The 27,219-nt window shown below is 38.3% G+C and overlaps 1 protein-coding gene across 2 annotated transcripts in view; it reads right to left on the bottom strand.

Moving 5' to 3' along the window:
• The window catches only part of pug (pug C-1-tetrahydrofolate synthase, cytoplasmic), a 629,281-nt gene that overhangs the window by 83,707 nt on the left and 518,355 nt on the right, over positions 1–27,219 (bottom strand). For both annotated transcript variants that reach the window (XM_067140458.2, XM_067140459.2), the window contains exon 18: positions 14,207–14,339. In XM_067140458.2, the coding sequence (XP_066996559.2) occupies positions 14,207–14,339 (133 nt within the window). The remainder of the gene's footprint in view (positions 1–14,206; positions 14,340–27,219) is intronic.

Raw genomic sequence — 27,219 nt, 5'->3', positions numbered from 1 at the left:
CCCCACCGACACCGAAACCCTGCACCCAGCCACCTCCGTACATCCCACCTCAACAGCCCTCGTCCTACACCTATACAACCCCGACCACTACCATCACAACCACTACCGCCACATATCCTACCCCCACCTTACCTAAGACCCCCATAACCACCATAGTCTCGACCCACAACTCACCTATAATGATATCTCCCATCCCAACTACCCCACCCAATACTTCGGTTCGGCCACCCGACGAGGAACCAATGGAAACCACCAGACGACCATCGCTGCCACCGCCCGACTGCAATGAACCATCTCCGCCACCACCACCGCCCGAGTGCAACCCCAGCTGCGTCGTGAGAGGAGTCAACCCGGGCATACCTCAGCACCTCATCAATCATGAAATTCGACAGGCCGGAATCCATCTCCTACGGGCTTCCAGGATATTCAACGCCACCGGACCCACCTATATGCTGAGGCTACAACTGCAAAGTCCCCAAGAAGCCCAAAGATTGATCGAGCAGGGGATCAGACTATTCGGCCGCCAACATCGTGTGGAGCCATCCCGATCTCCCCCGCAACCCTCCCATCCACCTCACACAACCGCACCCGATTCCCCAATCCACAATCCCATCAACTAAACTCCCAGACCCGAACCTACCTACTCCAAGTCCTTCTCACATCTTTACTCAACTTCTCTACCCTATACCAACAAGTAACCCAATTCCTTCTACCTAACCACCAACAATAACATGTATCACTGTCTTATAACAAATTGTCTTATACCAATTGTAAATCATAAAGCTCTGTAAACCATAATTGTAAAACCCATGCATATATGTAATCTCTGTATCTTAAACTCAATAAAAAGCAAAGGAACAGATCTACACCCTTAGCCAAGAGGCCAAACACCTTAACTCCTCCAAATCCAAAGCTCCTTTATTCTAACTACAAACCACTCCAAATCCCCGAACCCCGCCAAATCTCCTGGCCAGAGAGAAGGCGTTACCTTCTAGGTGGCCCGCCCCTTCCCTTCAGGAAGGGGAATGAAAACATCCCCCTTGGTCCTTGGCCTCCACGGTATGCACTAGCCTTGCATCTTGGGTGGTGTGCTAAGTCCCAACTGACGAGCCTAACTTAGCACACGAGGGCGAAACGCAGGCAACCAAGAATGAGTTAGCTGGAAAATTTATAATGTCCAATAACGGACCATTTAAATTGGTATTATAAATTTACTCATTCGGGACAAATATTTTAGGTTCCCTATGGGAATCAACATCTACATCATTTGATGGCCAGGCAGGCATCAATTTTTGAAAATGAGACATAGCTCTCATAGTGCATTGGCACTGCTGGTGGCTTCAAGTAGCCTATGCAGTGGCCTCCACGGTATGCACTAGCCTTGCGTCTTGGGTGGTGTGCTAAGTCCCAACTGACGAGCCTAACTTAGCACACGAGGGTGAAACGCAGGCAACCAAGAATGAGTTAGCTGGAAAATTTATAATATCCAATAACGGACCATTTAAATTGGTATTATAAATTTACTCATTCGGGACAAATATTTTAGGTTCCCTATGGGAATCAACATCTACATCATTTGATGGCCAGGCAGGCATCAATTTTTGAAAATGAGACATAGCTCTCATAGTGCATTGGCACCGCTGGTGGCTTCAAGTAGCCTATGCAGTGGCCTCCACGGTATGCACTAACCTTGCGTCTTGGGTGGTGTGCTAAGTCCCAACTCACGAGCCTAACTTAGCACACGAGGGCGAAATGCAGGCAACCAAGAATGAGTTAGCTGGAAAATTTATAATGTCCAATAACGGACCATTTAAATTGGTATTATAAATTTACTCATTCGGGACAAATATTTTAGGTTCCCTATGGGAATCAACATCTACATCATAAGCGGTATGTTCCGAGCTGTCAGCGGATGGATGGCGTGGATTGACATTAGTAGACGAATAGGTTTGAATGGCGACTATAAAAGTAGGAAAGATCACAATATGAAGATAAAGTTGGAATTCAAGAGGACAAACTGGGGCAAATATTCATTTATAGGAAGGGGAGTTAGGGATTGGAATAACTTACCAAGGGAGATGTTCAATAAATTTCCAATTTCTTTGAAATCATTTCGGAAAAGGCTAGGAAAGCAACAGATAGGGAATCTGCCACCTGGGCGACTGCCCTAAATGCAGATCAGTATTGATTGATTGATTGATTGATTGAAATTGAAGATATAGGGGCAGTGTAATTGATATCAATTTTATTATTTTTCAGATCAAATGTGAGAAAAATACCACATAGATCAACTTAGAAATACTGCGATGCATCTGATACGAGTACAGAAATCTGTATCAACGCAGCCTTTCTACCAGTCCACTTTGGGCAGCGACCAACAACCATTTTCTTCAGACATATGCACTGCAATGTTGGGAACTAATATGCCCCTGCCTAAACCGGAGCATCTCCAAATTTCAACAAGCTGCCGGGAACAATCACCAAGTTGGAGAAGAGTGGCATGCCCCTGGTGGAGTCATTTAGGATTGGGGAAGTTTTGTCCGAACCTCTGGGAAGGCAGCCGCTGTCAACGAAATAAAACCAGATTAAGTGATTTCACTGAAGTTTTGTCCATTCACTTCTTGTGATATTGACAGATCTACTCTCAGTACAAAAACATTATGTATGAGAGGAGAACATGTTTGCTACCGGAAAACATTGAAACGTTGCTTGTAAATTCCTTTTATAGCAATTGAGTGTGTTATTAAATTATAAGTAATTTTTCATACCTATTTTGTTGCCTATTTTACATGTTAGTGCCTATTTAAATGCCTGTTTTGGTTAATTTAAGAGCCTATATGCCTGCCTATTTTAACTGTTTTTAGTGCCTATAATTCTCATCTCTACTAATCACCAACTTGTCCCAACTGCAGTTAGTGAGATTTATTATGACTCTCCATATATCACTCTCCAGAGATAATTACATGACTCATCTCTCTGCTTATGCTCCAACATTAGATGCTGATGAAGATGCTAAAAACCAGTTCTACAACTTGCTTTCCACAGCTATCTCCAATGTACCAACTAAAGATAAGCTCTTCCTACTAGGTAACTTCAATGCTACAGTTGGGAAGAATAATCTGCTATGGGGAAATGTAATGGGCAACAAGGACTCTGTAGTTGCAATGCCAATGGATTGCCGCTTCTCAGTCTATGTATAGAACATGAACTTTTCATAACTAATACGCAGTTTCACGTGACTAATCGCTTCAAGAGCACATGGATGCACCCTCGCCCCAAGCACTGGCACACCTTTGATTACATCATCACTTGGACAATGATATAGATGTTTATTCCCATAGGAACATGAAATATTTTTCCTGAATGAGTACATTTATAATACCAATATAATGGTCCATTATTGGACGTTATAAATTTTCCAGCTAACTCATTCCTGGTTGCCTGCATTTCGCCCCCATGTGCCAAGTTGGGTTCATCCACCAACTGATGGGAATCAACATCTATATCATCTGATGGCCAGGCAGGCATCAATTTTTGGAAGTGAGACATAGTCTCTCATAGTGCATTGGCACTGCTGGTGGCTTCAGGTGGCCTATGCAGTGGCCTCCACGGTATGCACTAGCCTTGCGTCTTGGTTAGGTGTGCTAAGTACCAACTGATGAGCCCAACTTGGCACACGAGGGCGAAACGCAGGCAACCAGGAATGAGTTAGCTGGAAAATTTATAATGTCCAATAACGGACCATTATATTGGTATCACTTGACAATGCAATAGGAAGGATGTCCTTATTACTAGGACAGCTAGAAATGTTGATGATTGCTGGACGGATCACAAGTTGCTATTCTCTCGTCTTAGAATCAGTCTTCGCCGTAAACTCCCCAGGCATTTTCAAACCCCGTCCAGGCAGAACACTGATACATCTAAACTTTGAGAAGGACCCACTGCCGTGAATTTCCACAACATGATCTCTGACATGCTAGCAAGTGCTCCATTCAACACAAAGAATGTTGAGCAGGAATACGCTACGTTGCAGAAAGTTTATCATAGAATCAGCTAAGAAAAGAATTGGTTTTACAAAAAATGTAAGACAAGACTGGTTTGATGAAAACAACAATGAGATTTTGTGGGTCATCAATGCTAAATGAGAAGCCCATCTATCCCTTCTTCAAGATCCATCTTCCAACGCAAAGAAAGTGCACTTTCTCAAACTCAAGCGTAAATGTCAGGGGCGAATAAGAGAGGTAAAGAATAACTGGTGTCAGCAGAAAACTTATCAACTGCAAAGTATGTCTGATGAGAGAGACCTGCGTAACTTCTATGCAGAAATGAAGGAGTTATATGGCTTGACTTACTCCTCCTCCAGGACACTGAAAGCTGCTGATAATGCTACCACTATTACTGATAGTCAAAAAATCCTAGAACGTTGGAAACAATATTTCTCCACTCTTCTCAATGGGAGTTTAAATGCTGCTGAAGACTTATTCAACGATGTGCCTCCACATCTCCAATAACCAAGGATGGTTCCTCCACCAACATTCAAGGAATTCAACGCTGTTCTCAGTAAACTGAAACCTGGCAAGGCTCCTGGCCCAGATACATTCCTATGGAACTGATTCAAAGGGGAGGCCTACCTCCTACGTCCATACTCATCCTCTTAATATGGGAAACCTGCGAAGTACCTGGTGACCTTAATTAATTATCGTTACTCTTTCAAAAAATGTGATCATAGTGTTTGTGGCAACTATCGTGGTATATCATTGTTATCTATAGCAGGTAAAATTCTTGCTAGAATTTTGCTCAATTGCCTGCAGATTATTTCTGAGAGGATCCTACCCGAGTCGTGGTATGGTTTTTGAACGTCCAGAGGCACAACAGGTATGATCTTCTGTGCAAGGCAAATCGAGGAAAAATGCAGAGGGCAACAGTCTCCTTTATACCTAGTGTTCTATGATCTGGAAGAGGCTTTTGACTCAGTTCCGAGACCAGCTATGTGGATAATACTGTAACACTTTGGCTGCCCACAGCATTTTGTAGATCTAGTCAAGGCTCTTCATGATAACACGTCTGGGCAAGTCGTTCATCAAAATATTATTTCTGATCCATTTCCAATCACTCATGATTGAAACAAGAATGTGTGTTTGCTCCAACACTCTTCGCTCTTTATCTAGCTGCCATGCTATATGGAACATCTCCAGACAACCATGGGGTAAAGGTTAGACATCATTTTGACGGGGGACTGTTCAATCTGGCTAGACTTTGCTCCCAAAAGCTTACAAAGAATTCTTCCGTTACGGAATTGCAATATGCAGGTGACGCTGCCGCACCGGCTCTCACATCCGAGGAGCTGTAACAGTCATTCAGTTGTTTCAAGAGTGCTTGTGATCGTTTTGGTCTCTCCATTAATGTTCAGAAAACCAAAGTACTCTCTCAGCCTGCAACTGGATGGAACCTCCCACCTTTCAATATCTCCATCGTGGATATCCCACTAGAGTAGGTCGACCACTTGTTATATCTAGGAAGTGTCCTCTCAACATATGCTAACTGCTCACAAGATGTTGATAGGAGAATTGGTGCTGCCCACTCAGCATTTGGACATTTATCCCATCGTATCTTCCTGAATAAGGACCTTACAATGCATACCAAGATCATGGTTTACCATGCTGTTGTCATATCAACACTGCTTTACGCTTGTGAAATGTGGACCATCTACTGTCAGGATATCAAAAAACTAGAGCGCTTTCATCTGCAAAAATACAGATCCATCTTGAACATCAAATGGGAGGACCAGGTCACCAACCTTGCAGTTCTTGAGAAAGCACATACTATATAAGCATTGAGGCTACCATCATTGGCTACCGCCTCAGATGGACAGGGCAAATCCATCGCATGAGAGAAACCAGGCTTCCTCATCAACTTCTGTATGGTGAACTCTGTTCCGACATGAGACCTCATGGAGAGCCCCTTTGAGGCATTTCAGGATTAGCTAAAGCATACTATGAAAAGAGCTGGAATTAATACTCAGTCCTGGGATACACTTGCTGAGAATCGCGCCACACTGTTTCTGCATCAGTTTCGATCTTTAAGAGGAACAATGGCAACGTGAAGAGGATAGACAACAAGCATGGAAGCTCCGTCAAGCTCAGTTCCGGCCTCCCCCAACCATTTCATGTGATCTGTGCGAGCGTATGTTTCATGCCAAGTTTGAGCTACTAAGTCATATGAAACATATTCACAAAGCTTTATGAGTGTGAAAATGTAAACTGCTATACATCAAATTACAAACTTAAATTTTGTTTAATAAATGCAGATAAATGTCATCATAAAAGAGAAAAACTGCATCTCCTATAACGTAAATGAATATAAGAATGCAGATACCTCATGAGTACTTCCTGCAATAATTTCATTGAGTTTGGTTAACATTTGGGTTAAACAGGTTGGCAATGAAATTAGAAAAAAACTGACGGGAAAAGTGGATTTTAGCAAATCAATGCTAGTCAAAAAAGCCTCCGTAGCTCAGGCGGCAGCACGTCGGCCTCTCATCACTGAGTTCTGTGGCTCAATTCCCGGTCACTCCATGTGAGACTTCTGCTGGACAAAGCGGAGGGGTACAGGTTTTTCTCCGGGTAGTGCAGGTGGCAGCACGTCGACCTCTCACCACTGAGTTCTGTGGTTCAATTCCCGGTCACTCCATGGGAGACTTCTGCTGGACAAAGCGGAGGGGGACAGGTTTTTCTCCGGGTAGTGCAGTTTTCCCTGCCATCTTTCATTCCAGCAATACTCTCCAATATCATTTCATTTCATCTGTCAGTAATAAATTATTGCCCCAGAGGAGTGCAACAGGCTTCGGCAGCCGACACAATTCCTATCCTCGCCCCAAGATGGGGTCTTCATTCATTCCATCCCTAACCCTGTCACTGACTGGAAAACAGGTCATGCGTTTTCATTTTTAAAATGAGTGCTAGTCCAAGACACATACACGTTCAATCAATCAGTCACTACTGATCTGCATTTAGGACAGTCTTCAAGGTGGCAGATTTCTTTTCTGTTGTTTTCCTAGCCCTTTCTTAAATTAGTTCAAAGAAATTGGAAATTTATTGGACAACTCCCATAGTAAGTTATTCCAGTCCCAAACTCCCTTTCCTATAAAAGAATATTTGCCCCAATTTGTCCTCTTGAATTCCAACTTTATCTTCATATTGTGATTTTTCCTACTTTCAAAGACATCACTCAAACTTATTTGTCTACTAATGTCATTCCACGCCATCTCTCCACTGACAGCTTGAAACATACCACATATGGAAATTCTAAGTTCCCCAGGAGGGAATTAGATATTTTTCCACCAATAGAGCATGTCAAAAAACAGATCAGATGTAAGGCTTTTCAGGCGTTTGCTCTATTCACCAGCGTTTCGTCTTAGGTCTGACACTAGACTCATCAGAGTGGGATGTGTCAGAACCTACCCACTGATGCTGGGGTGTATGCAGGTGAACTTATCAGAAGCCTATATAAGAGGAACAGTCTGATAACTGCAGAAGGGAGATAAAACTACACAATGGAATTATTGCCCGCCTAGCAATTGCAAATTGAAATTTTAAGTTCCCAAGTTCCCACTCTGATGAGTCTAGTGTCAGACCTAAGACGAAACACTAGTTAATAGAGCAAATGCCTGAAAAGCCTTGCATCTGATCTGTTTTTTGACAGGCTCTATTGGTGGAAAAATATCTAATTCCCTCCTTGGGAACTTAGAATTTCCATTCGCAATTGCTAGGCGGGCAATAATTCCATTGTGAAGTTTTATCTCCCTTATGCAGTTATCAGACTGTGCCTCTTATATAGGCTTCTGATAAGTTCACCTGCATACACCCCAGCATCAGTGGGTAGGGTCTGAACATCCCACTCTGATGAGTCTAGTGTCAGACCTAAGACGAAACGCTGGTTAATAGAGCAAATGCCTGAAAAGCCTTACATCTGATCTGTTACATACCACATAGTCGAGCAGCTCGTCTCCTTTCTCCCAAGTCTTACCAGCCAAAACTTTGCAATATATTTGTAACTTTTTTTTTTTTTTTTTTATCGGATATCATCCAGAACAAATCGAAGCTGCTTTTCTTTGGATATTTTCCAGTTTTTGAATCAAGTAATCCTGGTAAGGGCTCTATACACTGGAAGAATATGTTTACTCAGATACGAGTTGCAGCTGACGACTACCTATGAACACCTCTTTTCTATTTTGGGTCCAACATTAAACTGTAATTTAGTTTGATTCATATTTTCCACTGCACAATTTCTCTGGTGTTATGACATGGAAGGTTGCTCCGCGATTCCAGAGAATTTATAATGTAATAAGGATTTCAAGATATCTAGTGTGTCTAGTATACCTAGAATAGACCAAATGCACAGCAGACCAAATTGCCAGAAGAATAGAAGTATGTAGAAGCTAACTGTAGATAGCAAGGTCAATGGCGAGAGGCCTGACAAAGATTCCAAACCAGATGGATCGACCAGGTGCAACCCTTACTGGGGCAATCTCACCGTGAGGCAAACCACAGAGTAGCAGACTGGCACACCTGGATCACATGAAGAGAACTACTACATGTCATCAAGGAGTAGATTATATTTTTCAACCTGCATTTATCTATAATAGATATGTAATATATCTTGGACAGTATATTATGTTAGTGATAGAAACAGCACTTTTATTCCGGAAAAAATTTAACCAGTACTCACTCGACCCATCCCAAACACAGAATACTGAAGTCACAGGCTACAGTTTCTGTGGTGTCATATAATCATACTAGTCATTACCTACGGCTTTGCTTGCATGGATTTCGTAATTTGATAAAGGTAATTGATCCTCGGTACTGTACTAACACGTTATCTGAAAATCCCTAAAGTATAAAAACTCACTGAAAAATTGAGTTTCATTTACCCCAGAAACTCTTTGTAAACCACGTTTGTGGTATTGTCTTTTGGGGAAAAGATGACCATGCGATACAGAACTGTACATATGAGAAACAGTCTTCTCTCATGTCGAAAAACATAAATTTAAAAAAATGTTTCTTTATTTTTTAAAGGAGATTTCAAATACCTATTTCCACATCTGTAACATCTTCAGTTTTTGAGATATAAGTAGAACAAATAAAAAGAATTCAACCCCTTTATCAATCCGTTTCCCACCCCCACCTAAGTGGATTTTCCCAAAACAAAAAATACATGTATGTTTATTTTTAAAGGAGATTTCAAATACTAATCTTCATGTGTGTAACATCTTCAGTGTTTGGGATATAAGTATCCTCATTAAAAATAATTCAACTCATTTTCACTTCTTTAGTGCCTTTTCTGATACAAACATGTTCTTGTATTTTTAAAGGACTTTCCAAATACCAAGTTTCTTGTCTGCAACATCTTTAGTGTTTTTATATAATTATGCTCATACAAATAATTCAACTAATTTTTCAATTCCTTCACCCCTTAAGTGAATTATCTGGAAACAAAAGAATATATGTTTCTTTATTTTTAAAAGAGATTCCAAATACCAATTCTCATGTTTTCCAACATTTTTAGTTTTTGAAATTTAAGTATCCTCATACAAAGCATTTAACTCATATTTCTTTCAGCCGCCCCCCCCCCTCCCCCTCCAAGTGGATGTCTCGAAAACAAAAAAAATACATATTTTGCTACTTTTAAAGGAGACTACAAATACTAATTTTTCACGTCTGTAACATCTTCGGTTCTTGAGATATCAGTATCCTATTTAAAAGATTTCAACCCCCTTTTCAGTCCTTTCAAACTCCCACCGCAAGTGGTTTTATGGAAAACAAAAAAAATACATGTTTCCTTATTTTTAAAAGAGATTCCAAATACCTATTTCCACGTCTGTAACATTTTCAGTTGAGATATAAGTATCCCCATAAAAAGAATTCAACCTAATTTTCAGTTTTTCCCCCACCCCCACCTAAGTGGATCTTTCCAAAAATAAAAAATACATGTTTATTTTTAAAGGAGATTCAAAATATGATTTTCACATCTGTAACTTCCTCAGTTTTTGAGATATAAGTACAGTACCCTCATAAAAATTTCAACTCCTTTTTCTCTTCTTTCCACTCCCGTTAATGGCTTTTTCCGAAAAACAAAAATAAAACATGTTCCTGTATTTTTAAAGGACTTTCCAAATAGCAAGTTTCACGCCTGTAAGATGTTAAATTTTTGACATATACTGTGCATATATTGGTACTCATTTTAAAAATTTACCTGTTTTTTCAATTCTTTCACCTCAACTGGATTTTCTGAAAACAAAAAAATATATTTTCTTTATTTTTAAAGGGGATTCCAAATACCAGTTTTCACTTCTGTAACATCTTCAGTTTTTGAGATGTAAATACCCTCATACAAAGAATTCAACTACTTTTTCAACCACCTCCGACCCCCCCCCCCAAAATTGCGTGTTTCTTTATTTACAAAGGAGCTTCCAAATACCAATTGTCACGACTGTAACATCTTCAGTTTTTGAGATATATGTATCCTCATAAAAAGAATTAAAATCCTTTTTTTCACCCCCAAGCCCATGTTGACTTTTCCCCTAAAATGCATGTTTCTTTATATGTAAAGGAGATTCCAAATACTAGTTTTCGCGTATGCAACATCTTTAGATTTTTTAAATATAAGTATCCTCATAAAATAATCAACTAATTTTTCAAATCTTTCAACCCCCTTAAAGAGTATATTCCGAAAACAAAGAAATATGTATTTCTTTATTTTTAAATAGACTCCAAATGTCAATTTTTACCTCTGTGACATCTTCAGTTTTTGAGATAAAAGTATTCTCATGAAAAGAATTCAACTCATTTTTCACTTTGTTTTACCCACCTTCTACAGTGGATATTCCGAAAACAAAAGAATATATGTATTTTTATTTTTGAAGGAGTTTCCTAATACCAACTTTCACGTCTGTCACCTTCAGTTTTTGAGATATAAGTATTCTCATAAAAATAATTCATAAATAATTTTTCCACTTTCTTTCACCCTTCCCCCTTAAGTGGATTTTCCAAAAACAAAAGTATGCGTTTCTTTATTTATAAAGGAGATTCCAAATACCCATTTTCATGACTGTAACATCTTCAGTTTTTGAGATATTAGTATCCTCATAAAAAGAATTCATCTCCCCCCCCCCCCCCCCCCCCTGCTTAAGTGACCTTTCAGAAAACAAAAATACTTGTTTCTTTACTTATAAAGGAGCCGTGACTAACATTTTCAGTTTCCTCATAAAAAGAATTCAACCCCTTCTTCAGTCCTTTTTATCCCCCTTAAGAGGTTTTTCCAAAAAAAAACGTGATTCTTTACTTTTAAAGGAGATTCCAAATACCAATTTTCATGCCTGTAACATGTCTAGTTTTTGAGATATACTATAGATATGCTGATATTAAAAATTCACCCCCTTTTCACACACCTGTTCACCCCCCCTTAAGCGAATTTTCGTTCTTTATTTTTAAAGGAGATTCCAAATACCAATTTTTACACCTGTAAACTGTTAAATTTTTGAGATATAGATACACTCATTTTTATAATTCACCCCCTTTTCTCACACCCGTTCACTCCTCTTAAGTGAATTTTGGCAAAAAAAAAAAAAGATACATGTTTCTTTACTTTTAAAGGGGATTCCAAATACAAATTTTCATGTCTTTAAACTGTTCAGTTTTCGAGATATAGGTACACTCATTTTAAAAACTCCCCCTCCCCCTTTTCATCCCCTTAGCGAAGCAATATCAGAAAAACCAAGTTCACATTCAGAGGTAGAAATGTGAATGCTCTTCATGGTGTTTACAAGTGGTAGTAGTGACGCTAGCATTTTCGTCTCAACAAGGAATTCATGATAACCTCTTGAAACTTGCCTGTCTTGAACCCTTAATCGCCTACACAAATTTTGTACTTCAACTTCACCAAAAATGATATTCTTCTTAACATTATCTCTCCAACATTCAGGATACATACAACACTTTTGTCTATTCAAGTATTTGTGTCTCTTCTTTTGTCAACAGACGATCTTCCATCCGTCGTCTTAAGCTGTCATAGAACATTTCAATATCGAGAGCATTTTGCATTGGCAGCTCGCCTTTCTTCCTGTCTTCTCCAGGGTAACCCCTCTGAATTTCAAATCAGCTGCCCTTCAAGCTTCAACATGGTAGGACCCACTATTCAACTTCCTATCTTCAAATAAAAGAACTTGCCAGGATATTACTTTATGAACCTTATAAAGATTCATATCGTGTGCTTGTAGTTCCAACACTGAGTCCTGACAGCTCTTGAAGACCATCACTCATAAGACGAAGATCAACAATAACACCAACATTAATTTTTTTTTTACGAGACCATCATACATAACTGTTTCACAGTTATCCCTGTTCTCATCCTGTTTTGCTCTCTCAAAATATCCCATGAGTAATTCATAGTTTTTCCAAACTGCAGAAACACTTTTTTAACATGAAGCTACTCAACAAGTATTTAGAATTCTTCCAATGTGATACATCTGATCACAGTCACACGAAAGAGGTTCCCATATTTTAAGTGGCAAGCACGTACAGTCGAAGGAGTAGTGCTATCGAATCTGATCAATATCATATGCATTATGATAGGTTGATAACTATGGATGAGAGTTAATCTATCGACAATTCCTGATGCCATAATTTGACATCAAGCGATGATTAAAGCACTGAAGTGGAGACCACTTTTAAACAATAAATAAAAAACTTCCCAACAATTTTTACAATCTAAAGTTTACCGGTATGCGTACAAGAGCCCTGGATAGAAAACACACTAAAGTGGTTTCTTCCTGCTGATTTTCATGTCTAGTCCTGAATTCCCAATGAATTCACTTCTTACATACTTGAATTTCTCCAATAACTTTAATATCTCTGCCTGAAATTCTCACTTGCAATTCAATCTTCCCATTTACTACATTAGGTTGTTCATGCACATCTGTCTCATTACTTCCCCATATCACCATTATCAGCCTAACAGTACTGTGTTTATTCTGGTATATACATTGTTGTTTCTGCTGCCCTCCTGATTTCATTCTTTATAACTAGAAAAAGATGTTAGTAATCTTAAAATGGGCTCCAACATATAAACTCGCTGATATTTACAATACTTCTTTCATGCAATCAAAGAGTGTCTTCCTGTAATCCCAAGATCTGATTACTCTCCCAATGAATAATTATCTCCTTGACATGAACAGACTACCCACACTATTTTCATTTCTCACTAGCTACTGCGTACCCATCATTGATGGGTTAGGTTTGGTAATTGCAGCAGTACTGCCATCTAGTAGAGATGAGCAGCCACAGAAGAGACAAAGCACACCTCAACGAACAATAATAGTCAAACCGAGTATATAAGGACCGAAAGGAGTTCATAATAGGATAAATAGGTGAGTGTGGAAAGAGGGAGAAACAGAAAGAAAACACACAAAAAACAAGGGCAATCTTCACATCTTCATACACTGTTATCCTGACTTGCACTAGTTTGTTCCTTACCACCACCACCACGTCGTAGTCATCATCATTCAGTGAGTAATGTTAGTTGTTGATAAGTCTTGTAGTCTTGGGAAATAGTATGTCATCACATTTTATTTTCTTCCAGCTCAGCAAGGCATAGGCTTTCCATCCCGTATACGATTTCTTTCTCCTTCATTCTTCAAGTCATCATTCCAACACATTCTTCTTCTCATTTTCATAGTTATTTTCATTATCTTCCCCAACATGCAGTTTTTCAGCTTATAAAAGCAATAATGACAACAACAACAACAACAACCGCTATCACCAGTTAGTTACCGTGACGATTGAACAATATTTCTACGTCAACGATGCTCGCCATTGACAGACTTAATAAAAGTAGAGATTTGCGAATATCTCTGTTGTTAATCCTCATATGGTAAAGTCGCATGAAACATAAAACAATGGAAATTGTATTTTGTGAAACTTTTAGTATGTGCAGTTTTTCAACTTAGCTATTATTATTATTTGTTACAGTGAAACCCATTTCTTTTCAGTTTTGACTTAGTTAATCTGTAACTGCAAAGCTCTTTAGTCTGTTGAAAATCATTCAGCAAGGCAGAGTGCAATTCATCTAATTACTGCTCAACAAAATCAGTTTTAACAACACATTGGAAAGAATATTTCATATTTATAATATGCAGTATATTCTGACTTACCCATTTGGGATATTCTTGGAGCAGTTTAATGACTTTGGGAGCAAATTCTATCACAGCAGCTCCATACATTTTTTGAGCAATGATCTTAATTTTATCTTCCAAGGGCAGATCGAGTCCATACAATAATTTGGTGCTAAAACAGAGAATACAGTATAAATAACACAATAAAAAAATATAAACTTACATACTTCTTAAGTAAGTCAAAAGTTGCAAACTATTAAAAAGGGGGATCTACAGTGCTTCAAAACTGTGAAATCCTCCAGTCAAATTTTCTCTGCTAGTGTATATAAAAGAGTATACAAAAAATTAACCATATGATGTATGCACGTGTCATTACTTCATTAAGAGTCTAGGGATATCTTTGTTTATTAGCCCCATGTCCTTGAAAAATCTCATGAAAAAACTGACAAAGATGATGTCAGGAAATAATGTACAGGAGCAATGGGATAATCCAAAAAAGGAATAAACTCAAGTGGCTGATGCTAGCTTTTGAAGACTGGAAAAGGCAGTGTATAAACCCTGCTTCACTGGAAATATCATGGAGTTAATAGAAGAACATAGGAAGTGCAAAGCGAGAGGAAACGAGGAAGAATATGCACGATTACAGAGCAAGATAAACAGAGAAGCAAGGAGAATAAGAGAAGACTGGCATGGAGAGAAGTGCAAAGACATAGATGAAAATATGATAATAGTGAGAGAGCAAGAAAGAAAGTGTTGAAAATCAGAAATGATTATGTTAACTTCTCCTTACTGACTTACATTTAATCTATGAAAACACTTTCCACCTTGTCAATACTTCATATTTTGTTGTATTACCTCCCGTACATGTTTTGAGACCTCAACTGCTCCCTTCCTCAGTGGTGCAAAACATTAAAAAAAATCCTTGGACTTGCTATTATAATCTATGTCTTAATTCTACCCTATACTCTTCATTGTACAATTTAAACATCCCTAGTATTATTAAAGTCTTATCTTATTTTCATCTTCCAAATTTGTTCTATCTTGAGGTCACTGACACATATTACAACACTTAAATATTATATTTAATTTAATCTTAAATATTCGCTATCTGATTTATAGTCAATACAGGACTATTATCTAAAATGAAGCTGTTAAAGCTTATTACACTGTCATAAATGAGATAAATCGTACATAATATTTTGAAAACGTTGAAACATCCCTTTTCTGTGTCTAAACTGTTCAATCATTTATCCCTACTACTGATGTCATTTAGTAAAAACCTTACAAAATTAATTGGGGAATCTCTCCTTCAGGTTACATATAAAATCCTTTCAATCAACATCCTGAACCGTGCAGAGCATCAAGTGGACCATCAATTAGGTGAATATCAAGCTGGATTTAGAAAGGGAAGGTCGTGCGCTGAGCAAATTTTTTATTTAAAGAATACAATAACACACTTCCGTACCACAGCAAACAAAAACTATGTGATCACATTCGTTGATTTCAAAAAAAAGCATATGACAGTTTACTGTAGATCGAGAATCACTCCTTAATGTTTTATCAGAATTTAGACTAGATCAAATAACAAGAAATATTATCAAGGAAATGCTTACCAAAACTACAGCTAAAGTAAAATTTATGCGTGAATATAGTCAGGAATTTCAAATAAACACCGGAGTGTGACAAGGGGATGGGGTATCTCCATTACTTTTCAGTTGTGCTCTTGAAAAGGTTGTCAGAGAATGGAGGAAAGCAGGTGCATCATCTCACCATTTAGGATCTAAGAATAAAGGTATAAAAATTGGCTGTCTAGCCTTTGCTGATGATATGGTACTTACAGCCAAAAACATACCAGATGTACAAAAGCATATATGACTGACATCCAAAATGCACCACAAGAAATTATCACTGGCAGTAACAAAATCTCAAGGGTGAATGAATTCAAATACCTAGGTGAGTGGATTACAGAAAATTGTAATGAAAGGAAATCCATTACTTCAACAATTCAAAAGATAGAAACTGCTTTCGAACTAACAAAAATCGTTTACAATAAACAGTGTCTTTCACGGACCAATAAGATACGACTTTACAATACAGCAGTTAAATCAGAAGCATTCTATGCTGTGGAAACTCTCAACCTACAACAAAAGGGATTAAAGGAACAATTAGAAATTAAACAATGAAAAATCATGTGCTATTTACCAACTGATGAGTCCAACTTAGCAAACTGGGGTGAAACGCTGGCAACCAGGAATGAGTTATCTGGAAAATTTGTAATTTCCAATAACGGACCATTTATATTGGTATTATAAATTTACTCATTCGGGAAAAATATTTCAGGTTCCCTATGGGAATCAACATCTATACCATCTGATGGCCAGGCAGGTGTCAATTTTCGGTAATGAAACAAAGTCTTTCATAGTGCATTGGTATTGCCACTGCCGGTGGCTCCAAGTAGCCTCTGCAGTGGCCTCCATGGCACTAGCCATGCGTCATGTTGGGTGTGCTACCAACTGATGAGCCCAACTTAGCACACTGGGGCAAAACTGGCAACCAGGAATAAGTTACCTGGAAAATTTGTAATGTCCAACAGCGGACCATTTATATTGATATTACATACCGCTTAGTCGAGCAGCTTGTCTTCTTTCCCCCCCAAGTCTTCCCAGACCAAACTTTGCAACAGTTTCGTAACGCTTCTCTTTTGTCGGAAATCACCCAGAACAAACCAAGCTGCTTTTCTTTGGATTTTTTCCAGTTCTCAAATCAAGTAATACTGGTGAGGGTCCCATACACTGGAACCTTACTCTATTTGGGGTCCTACCCGAGACTTATATGCCCTCTCTTTACATCCATACTGCAACCCCTAAGCATCCTCATAACCCCCAATCGAGATCTTTCCTTACATTAACACTTAGGTACTTACAATGATTCCCATAATGAATTTTCCCCCCAGTAACACAGTAATTAAAAGTGAGAGGAATTTTCCTATTTGTGAAACTCACAACCTGACTTTTCAACCCCATTTATCATCAAACCATTGTGTCCTGTCCATCTCACAACATTATCGAAGTCATTTTGCAGTTGCTCACAATTTGCAACTTATTTATTACTCTATACAGAATAACACCATCCGCAAAATCTCTGATTCCACTTCTTTACTCATATCATTTATATATATATAAGAAAACAAAGGTACAATAATACTGCCTTGAGGAATTCCACTCTTATTATTCAGGGGCAGATAAAGCTTCACCTGCTCTAATTCTCTGAGTTTTGTTTTCTAGAAATATAGCTACCCATTCATTCACTCTTTTGTCTATTCCAATTGCACTCATTTTTGGCATTTGTTGGTATATATCCCCAGAATTTCTCCTATTAATCACGTGCAACCATGCAAGCCATAACCTTCAAGTTCCTTTAAAATAAACAAACATCAAAACAACTTCACAGACATTTTTAGGAAAATGATGACAACTTAGAATAACTAGTGACAGATTTTTTTACTCACTTCTTGCTCCAGTATCAGCTGGTATCCAAAATTTGTCAAATTAAAACAAAATTTTGCTTGTCTAAACCAAAACAAACATGTCCTTGCTCCAGTACTTGCTTCCGTTTACCTTATGCGGAGAACAGCTTGCTGCTTGGACGCTATGCTGCAGGTTATGGAAGAGAAAGGGAGGGGAAGCGTGTCAATGACTGGAACTATTTCTTTCACACCCTCTTTCTCTCCATTATCCTTATGTGATTGTACGCTAATTTGTATATCGCATTTTCTTCATTCAGTGCTTTATTTAAAATATGCTCATTGTTTCTCTGGTCTACATATATCCACATTTTATCTAGAGCATCCATTAATTTTCCTTCCATTGTCGTGTGCATCATTTCCATGTCTGCATCTATTTCCGTAAATTTACGACTATGCTCCTCCATGTGTTTGCCCATTGCTGGGAACCTTCTGTGACTTACTGCTTTCATGTGCTCCTTATATCTAGTATCCAAACTCCTACCTGACTGTCCTATATGTTTTCCACAATTTTGGCACTCGATGAATTATACTCCCGATTTGTTGAATTTACTGGATTTATTAACTTTCTGTGAATTGAATAAAATTATTGTTGTTTGTCTTACACACAATGTCAATGCCCTTTTTGTTAAATTTTTTTTTTATTCCATACAAATGTCTGTTGTGGAATGTGATTACAGCTACATTCTTCCTTTCTTTCTTTTTTTCCCCCCAAAGTTGTTGTGTTTATTTACTAACTTGCTCTTTATTTTGTCTACATATTTCTTTGAATATCTGTTCCTATTCACAATCTGATATACTGTATTAGTTTCTTTTTCGAAAGCTCGTCTTTTTAAGGGGAACTTAAGGCCCTTATAATCAGACAGTAAAATGTTGCTTTCTTCTCCTGTCTTGGATGGCTGGAGTCATTCCTAACAATTTCTTAAGAATAGTTTAGCAAATAAATTCATTTCAAAACATTTTAAGTCGGCAGAGAGGAGGGGCATTTTGTGGAGACTTCAGAAGAGTACTCAGTTGAAAGTGAATGAGATATGGTTAAAAAGTGAAAATAGGTTCCTACATTTTAAGAAAAGCAGTCTAAACCAGGACTTATATGACCTGCATCTGCAGATCATGAAAGATTTTTTGGGTTTGGTATGGAATCAGATAGGAGGTAGTGTAGAGGACTCAATGTATTTCATTATTTTAAAAAAAGCAGGACGCTTTAGATAGGAAACTTGAATTACTGAAGGGGAAGAATGATGAGAAAGTACACTATAGACAAGATAATAAGATGTCAATTAGTAGAGAAATTGAATTCTATCCTCCAGTTCAGAATTGAACAGATGGCAACAATATCAGAAACAAGGCCTAAACATAACTGGATGAAATTTTGTAATAATAATAATAATAATAATAATAATAATAATAATAATAATAATAATAATAATAATAATAATAATAATAAAATACTGGAGATAATAGCAGAAGTAGAACAGGTCATATCCCAGGTAGAATTTGAGGAACAAGAAGCGACAAGACATGAAGTCAGAAAAAAAATTTCCAAGATAATAGAGTACAAAGATAAAGAAGCAATCATAATAAATAAGAAAATTAAAATATTGAAAGGGGAAATTGAAACCAACAATATTACAGTAACCAAAGTGGACAAGGATAATATGATTATTCTAATGAATAAACAAGAATATATTGATAAAACACAGGAGTTTCTAAAGAATGGCATGTTCACTTTAATTAAGAAAGAGCTGACGAACGTAGTTCAAAAGGATTATAAAAAAAAGATGTTAAAAGTAGTAGGATTTGTTTTGGACTCCAACGAAGCAAATATTCTAATAAATATGAACCCGGGAATACCCACAAATGAGGGTATTGCCCAAAATCCGTAAGCAGGAAATACCCATAAGACTGATAGTAAACTACAGAAATAGCACAATGTATGGTTTGGCCAAATTTATACAGGTATTCTTACGAAAGCATCTTAAATTCACAATGGAGACAATATTTAGTAATACAAGCGATGTCTGTAATAGAACTAGGAATACTGAGGTGGAGGAAAATTACACAATTCATAGTCTCGGCAATAAAGATATGAACGCCAACAACCCCATCTGATGATATAGATGTTGATTCCCATAGAGAACCCAAAATATTTGTCCCGAATGAGTAAATTTATAATATCAATATAAATGGTTGTTATAGGACGTTATAATGTCCAATAATAACGGGCCACTTATATTGGTAACATCCCCATCTCTAAAACGACACATATTGTTAGGAGGAATTTAACAGAACATAGCAGATTAAGTAAAACTGGGATTGAGGAATTTACTTTGTTAGCATATACATTAGAGAACAATTATTTCGGGTTTAATAACAAAATATACAAACAGGAGAAGGGGATGGCTATGGGTTCCCCAGCGTCGGGTATTCTGGCGAATATTTACATGGACTACTTGGAATCAAGTAAGATAAGTGAGTGAGATACATTTGTACCATTTTCATTATTATAGCTGAACAGAAAATAGGTACAGTAGAAATATTAAGAAGGGTGAATGAAACAGACAAAGATATTAAATTTATAATGGAGTCAGAGGAAGGATGATCACTGATCTATTTAGACATCAAGATGACAAGAAATAATAGGGAATTAGAGTACCAGATTTTTTAAAAAGGAAACAACTACTAGTACTTTTATTAGGAATGACTACAACCATCCAGGGCAGCAGAAGAAGGCAACATTTTACAGTCTGATTAGTAGGGCCCTCAGTTCCCCTTGAACATTTTATTTGTTACAATTTGCTTTATGTTGCACCAACACAGATAGGTCTTATGGTGACGATGAGATAGGAAAGGCCTAGGAGTGGTATGGAATTGGCTGTGGCATTAATTAACCCTAGAACGGTCGGGCTGGGCATCTGAGACCCCAGCAGTATGAAATTTTGTAATTACTTCAAGGCCACAACAATTAGAGGGCTAGTCATCTCCATACCTTCCTGAAATGGTCATAGATGTGCGCTGCAGTTCTTATAGAGAATATTCATCAGTTAGCCTTTGTCACTTGCGCTAAGTAACAGTGGGTATCTCAGGCCCGGTCCAACCGTTTATGTACCTAATTCTGTCCAGCACGTTTACAAGTTTATTTTCAGGTGGTTTAGGTTTCTACTCTCTAATTGTGTTCATGTCTTAAACAAAGAATATCATTAGTGTTTCTACGAAGTTTCCAACATGACAGCATCAAGAGGAAGGATTTCAACATGTGAAATCGAGGAAATGTTACTCGATGATGAATTTGACGATTCAGACGCTGACCCAGATTTTGTGATAAGCAGCGATCATGAATTAAACAGTGAATTTAGTGAAGAAGAAGACGTCAGAGATGTAAATACAGCCAGTTCCAGTGTTACGGTGGATACAGTGGGTTCAAATGCAGGGAGTTCTCTTCCTTATTTTGTTGGTAAAGACAGAAACACTAAGTGGAAGAAAGAAGTGTTTCCCCAAAATATTCACACATGAGACCATGACTTAGTTTCAATTCATTTGTCAGGAAGTGTAAGAGAGGTAATGAATGTACACACTCCCATAGAGCCATGGTTAATATTTTTCAATGAATACATTTTAATGGCAAACTGTTCAGTACCATACAATTTGCAGATGATATAGCACTGATAACTGAAAATGAAAAAGATATGGAAAAAGCACACAAACAAATTGCTAAGAGAGACATGTGGCATGACAATAAACAGAGAGAAGACTATGATAATGACCTGTACAAGGGATAATTACCAAGTTGCCAATATGCTGATGGATGGAGAAAATCTAGATCAAGTAAAGGAATTCAAATATCTACGAAGTCTGATGACATCTGACAGAAAATGTACAAGAGAAGTAAAACGCCCAGATTGTAACGTATGCACAAAGACGCACACGAGATGTCAGTTGGTACAATTATTTTATTTACATTTATCTAATAATTAACACATATACATAACCTTAATCACAGTATCACAACACAAACACTTCACTTCGAGAATATCAACAAAGCCGCCATTATTATAAATAACTGCCAACACTTCAATATGGAGGTTACAACACTGCAACACAGTTGAAAACAAATGACTATCGACTGCCTACCTTGGCATATCAGCTACATATGGTCACAAGTATATTCTTGCTACACCATAACTCGTCAACCAATAACTTCCAAACAACTAACTTTTACCATTAAAATCATCCCCTTATATATGTGCCTGGCCAGGCTTCTAGAAAGTTACATTACAAAATATATATTGATGAATATTCTCAATAGTTCTCGTGCCTATTACCATTCTGGAAGTTACAGTGTGTTTCGCAATTATGGATTACAATTTATATATATACAGGTAAGAATAAATTATAATATTAATTTACAGGTATTTACATTAACTGAACTGATATAAATGTCTATATACAGTGCATGTTTCATGATATAACCTCAAAAACAACGCGATCATATCATATGTACACATGATGTAATAATAATTAAAAAAAAAAAATAATAATTCGAGCTCAATATCTGCATTAGTTAACCATGGGTGAAAGAATATTGTTTTCAAGTTATACCTGATATCGCACTTGCGTCAACTGCACAGGTGAAGGGACATTCTCAAAAAAGAAGTCTCTACTAACATCTAAGACCATCTGCATGGAAGTACGAAAACACTTGGTGAAAAGTTTTTTCGCAGTATTGTAAGCTATGGCTCAGTCAGATACATGGATCCTGCGAAAAGTGGAAGTGATGAGACTCGAGGCCTCTGAGATGTGGTGCTGGCGTCTATTAGAAATACCCTGGACTGATAGCATTAATAGATAAATGAGTTTTATTAGTTCTAAGTTTTCAATACAAAATTTTTGCAATGTATTTATAAGTTAATTTAATTTGGTACTAGTTTCGACCCAAGGTCAAGGTCATCATCAGCCATAACACAAATTATACAATATATCAAACACTACAAAAACTATGTACAATACAATGACATTAAAATGAACATGTGAGATAAAATAGACAGATTTTTGAATATTGTAGTGTACCGTTACAAAGTTAAAACTGAAAATAAAGGATGGTCACAATGACATTAAACAATTAAATTGTGTACACGATACATTAAAATAAGGCATTGAATGCCGCTAAGGAATGTTTCTAGTTATTTGATCTTGATACTGAAGATTCTTAAAAATGTGTTGCATTCATTACAAAATTCTAAAGGCGGAATTCCAATGAGGCAACATTTGGGCGGTATGGAGCATGCGACAGTGAAGCATGCTGCAGTCGACTTGCAATTGAAGAAACACGGCACGACATGTAGCGTGCGGCTGTGTGGCATGAAACATGTTGCCATCTGTCAAACACTCTCTGGTGCCGCATGCTTCAAAAATATGCTTGTCGAACAGTGTGTGGATCGGTGCTACAATTTCCGAGCGGCAATGATGAAGTGGGCTATTGAAAACACTGCGTATTTAATTCAGGATTGTCACAAAGCTCCGGAACTGCGGAATATAATATTCATTGATTATAAAAAAAACATTAGCAAAGAAAGCATACGTTAAAATGGCCCCCAGAAAAATTGGCTGCAGTGTCCACGAACTGAAGAAAATTTAAAATGCGTTCAGCTTTCCACCAAGAGCATAAAAGAATTCAGAAAATGAAAACTGGTGGTGCTTCTCCATTGAGAGAAAACCTGCGGTTCGCGTATAATCTATTTACCGGTACCTTTCCTCTTCACATCTATGCTCCCAACGTCACGTGATAACGAGGAACATGAGGTGAATTGATTTTAAGCCACTGTTTTCCTGTAATAAATGAAATAAGTTAACTCTTTATGAACTTTTGTAAATAAGATTGTGATTTATTCAATGCCTGCTGGGCTGAGTGGCTCAGACGATTGAGGCGCTGGTCTTCTGACCCCAACTTGGTAGGTTCGATCCTGGCTCAGTCTGGTGGTATTTGAACGTGCTCAAATATGTCGGCCTCGTATTGGTGGCACGTAAAGGAATTCCTGCGGGCTTAAATTCCGGCACCTTGGCGTCGCCGAAAACCGTAAAAGTAGATAGTGGGACGTAAAGCCATTATTATTATTATTATTATTATTATTATTATTATTATTCAATGCCTGGTTTTCTCATTATTATTACTGGCAATAGTTTGCACTAGAAATAAATAAATTAGAGATAAGTATTAAAGTAGAATTTAATGACATCATAGTACTAAGTACTATAACAACAATAATAAACTTGGCAGGTTCGATTCTAACTCAGTCCGGTGGTACTTGAAGATGCTCAAGTAGACCTACGTCAGCCTCGTGTCGGTAGATATAATGGCACGTAAAATAACTCCTGCTGCACTAAACTCCAGTACTCGGCGACTCAGAAAAACGTAAAAGTTGTAATGAGACGTAGAGCCAACAACAACAACAACAACAACAACAACAACAACAACAACAAGAATAATAATAACAACAACAACAAGAATAATAACAAGAAGAAGAAGAAGAAAAAGAAAAAATAACAACAATAATAATAATAATAATAATAATAATAATAATAATAATAATAATAATAATAATAATAACAAGAACAATAACAAGAATAAGAACAAGAATATATGTTACATATCAGTATCTTATGGCATTTCCATGCCTATGGATTTCTTGTAAATACGTCGTTTAATAGCATAACAACAAATGGTTCTCTTTCCTACACTGTTAACACACAACAATTTATTAATCTACTTTTTATTTGGATATCCTTCGCCGCTACTCTAATTACACGGAAAGTCTTCCAACACTGTTTCATCACAGTCTTTTTCTTCCTCACTGTCTTGTTATTGCTGGTCCCATGGTGTAGGGATAGAGTGCCTGCCTCTTACCCCGAGGCCCCGGGCTCGATTCCCGGCCAGGTCAGGGATTTTTACCTGGACCTGAGGGCTGGTTCTTGGTCCACTACGTGATTACAACTGAGGAGCTATCTGACTGTGAGATAGCGGCCCCGGTCTAGAAAGCCAAGAATAGCCACCGAGTGGATTCGTCGTGCTGACCACATGACACCTCGTAATTTGCAGGCCTTCGGGCTGAGCAGCAGTCGCTTGGTAGGCCAAGACCCTTCAAGGGCTGTAGTGCCATGGTTTTTTGTCTACCTATTGTCGTAGTTGCCACGAGTTATCTTTCATTCTCCTAGTATAACTGTATTAGAAATGTGAACTAGAAGGGGGTAAAATAATCAGAATAGGGTCAGGATATTCTGCTTAAAACTAATACATTTTAATTTTTAAAAATATCATTAAATTCCAGTGAACAAGAAGTTTCTAAATCTTCCCGTACCTCTAGGCATACCGATTCTGCCATGGTGCACGACTTTCATCTGACAAAGTACTCCATAAACTCATCACTAATGATTATCGCCTGTTTAGAATTCCGACGTGGTTTCTTTGCCAAGGGCTCCATGCCTTATCAGCTTTGATCACTCCGCGCCATGCACATTTCTGGGATGATTCGTGAGATGATAGGTTGAGAAATTCGAAACAAGGAAGTATAGATGTCACCAGCCGGTCAAAGTCGAGTGAGGAACTGTAGTCTTCGTTGCCTTGATGGAATAACGTTTGTAGTTGGCGACAAGTCTCCACAAATGACGCATGCTACATGCGGCAACACATGTAGCATACCACATCTCTTCTGCCCCACTGACAACAAGCCGCATGCTGCAAAGAGCAAAATTTGTTGCCAGCCGCATGCTCCATGTTACCCAAATGTTGCCTCAGTGGAATCCCGCCATAATAGATGGCGAAGTGTGGTAGCAATGACATTTTGGATTAAATTGTGCACATAATATGATGTTAAAACAAGGTGTATTGATGCCGTTAAAAGACTTCCCAGTTGATATTCTTAACGCTGAGGGCGAATGTTGCGCAAGAAGGTCTGATTACTTCTAAGAAGCAGGTGGTAAAGATTCGCAGTTCAATGCGGAACGAGAAGTTTGACCTTGCACTGTGATGTGGACCTTCTTTCAGACCATCTGCATCCGTTTCTGGCCCTACAGTATCTTGATGGAGATGCATGTTTCACAGGACAATGTGTCATGTCTCCGCTCTGTGGCGGCATGCGGTGGTTGGAGGAGCTCTCCAGTGAAGTTTTTTTCTCTATATGCTTTAAATCGCACCGACACAGATAGGTCTTATGGTGATGGTGGGACAGGGATGGCCTAGGATTGGGAAGGAAGCGGCCGTGGCCTTAATTAAGGTACAGCCCCAGCATTTGCCTGGTGTGAAAATGGGGAAACACCAGGGAGTTGGCCATGCAGTTAGGAGCGTGCAGCTGTGAGCTCGCATCTGGGGGATAGTGGGTTCGAACCCCACTTTCGGCAGCCCTGAAAATGGTTTTCCATGGTTTCCCATTTTCACACCAGGCACACGTCAGCGGTGCCCCCCCCCCAGTAGCGAGCCCGGCCTCCGTCGCCCAGCACTTTCTCTTCATTTAGCACACGGGGGCAAAATGCTGGCAACCAGGAATGAGTTAGCTGGAAAATCTATAATATCCAATAACGGACCATTTATATTGGTATTATAAATTTACTCATTCGGGACAAATATTTCATTTCCCTATGGGAATCAAAATCTGTATCATCTGATGGCCAAGCAGGCATCAATTGTTGGCAAGGAGACAAAGTCTCTCTAAGTGCACTGGCACTGCAGATGGCTCCAAGTTGCCTATGCAGTGGCCTCCATGGTATGCACTAGCCATGCGTCTTGGTGCGTGTGCTAAGTATCAATTGATGAGCACTTCATAGAACAAGGACTTCACATTGGAATTCACCAGAAGTGCATTGGGTTGAAGGGTTATGGTTCACAAGTTATGAATTTCATTATGGTCCATATTGACAATTGATCACTTTCGAAGCGTAGAGAAGGGTCCTATTAAATACCTTTCTCCACCCTTTGATAGGGTTATGGCTGGCAACTTATTGACAAAATACAGAGAGTCGTTAATGTATGATTCAGTATGTCCTATGTGGCTGAAGCAATTTGCTTAAGTATTTAGCCAGAGCATATGTAGAAGAACCTATCGCACTAACTAATGGACTGAAGGGAACATCATCTTTTTAGATATTTGGAAGTCCATATAATCTTGGTGACATTGCATCCTCCTGAGTCAGATGTTTAGACTCCTCTTTTGAAATTGAGGACTGCCTTAAGAGCTTCACAGTGGCGCTGAACACATGAGTGGTAGGGTCACATGAGCTCAGTCTATAAACAGGCTTTCACAACATAGCCAAGATCTTATTCTTATACTTTTCAGTGTCCATTACCACTGTCGCATTAACTTTCTCAGCTGAGAGAATGGTCAGTTCAGAATCATCTTTGAGATCCTTCAGGGCTCTCCTCTTGTCTCTTGTTAAATTGTGTGCAGGCAAAACAGCACACCTTATCAGCCTCACACATTTCTGTTGTAACTCCTTGGCCTCATCCCCAGGTAGTTTGTGGATGGCTGCCTCAACGGAAGTA

This window comes from Anabrus simplex, chromosome 2 (assembly GCF_040414725.1).
Source record: "Anabrus simplex isolate iqAnaSimp1 chromosome 2, ASM4041472v1, whole genome shotgun sequence".
Classification (NCBI taxonomy): Eukaryota; Metazoa; Arthropoda; class Insecta; order Orthoptera; family Tettigoniidae; genus Anabrus; species Anabrus simplex.
The sequence above is the reverse complement of the archived record's forward strand: the minus strand, read 5'-3'. Positions and strand labels throughout refer to the sequence as shown.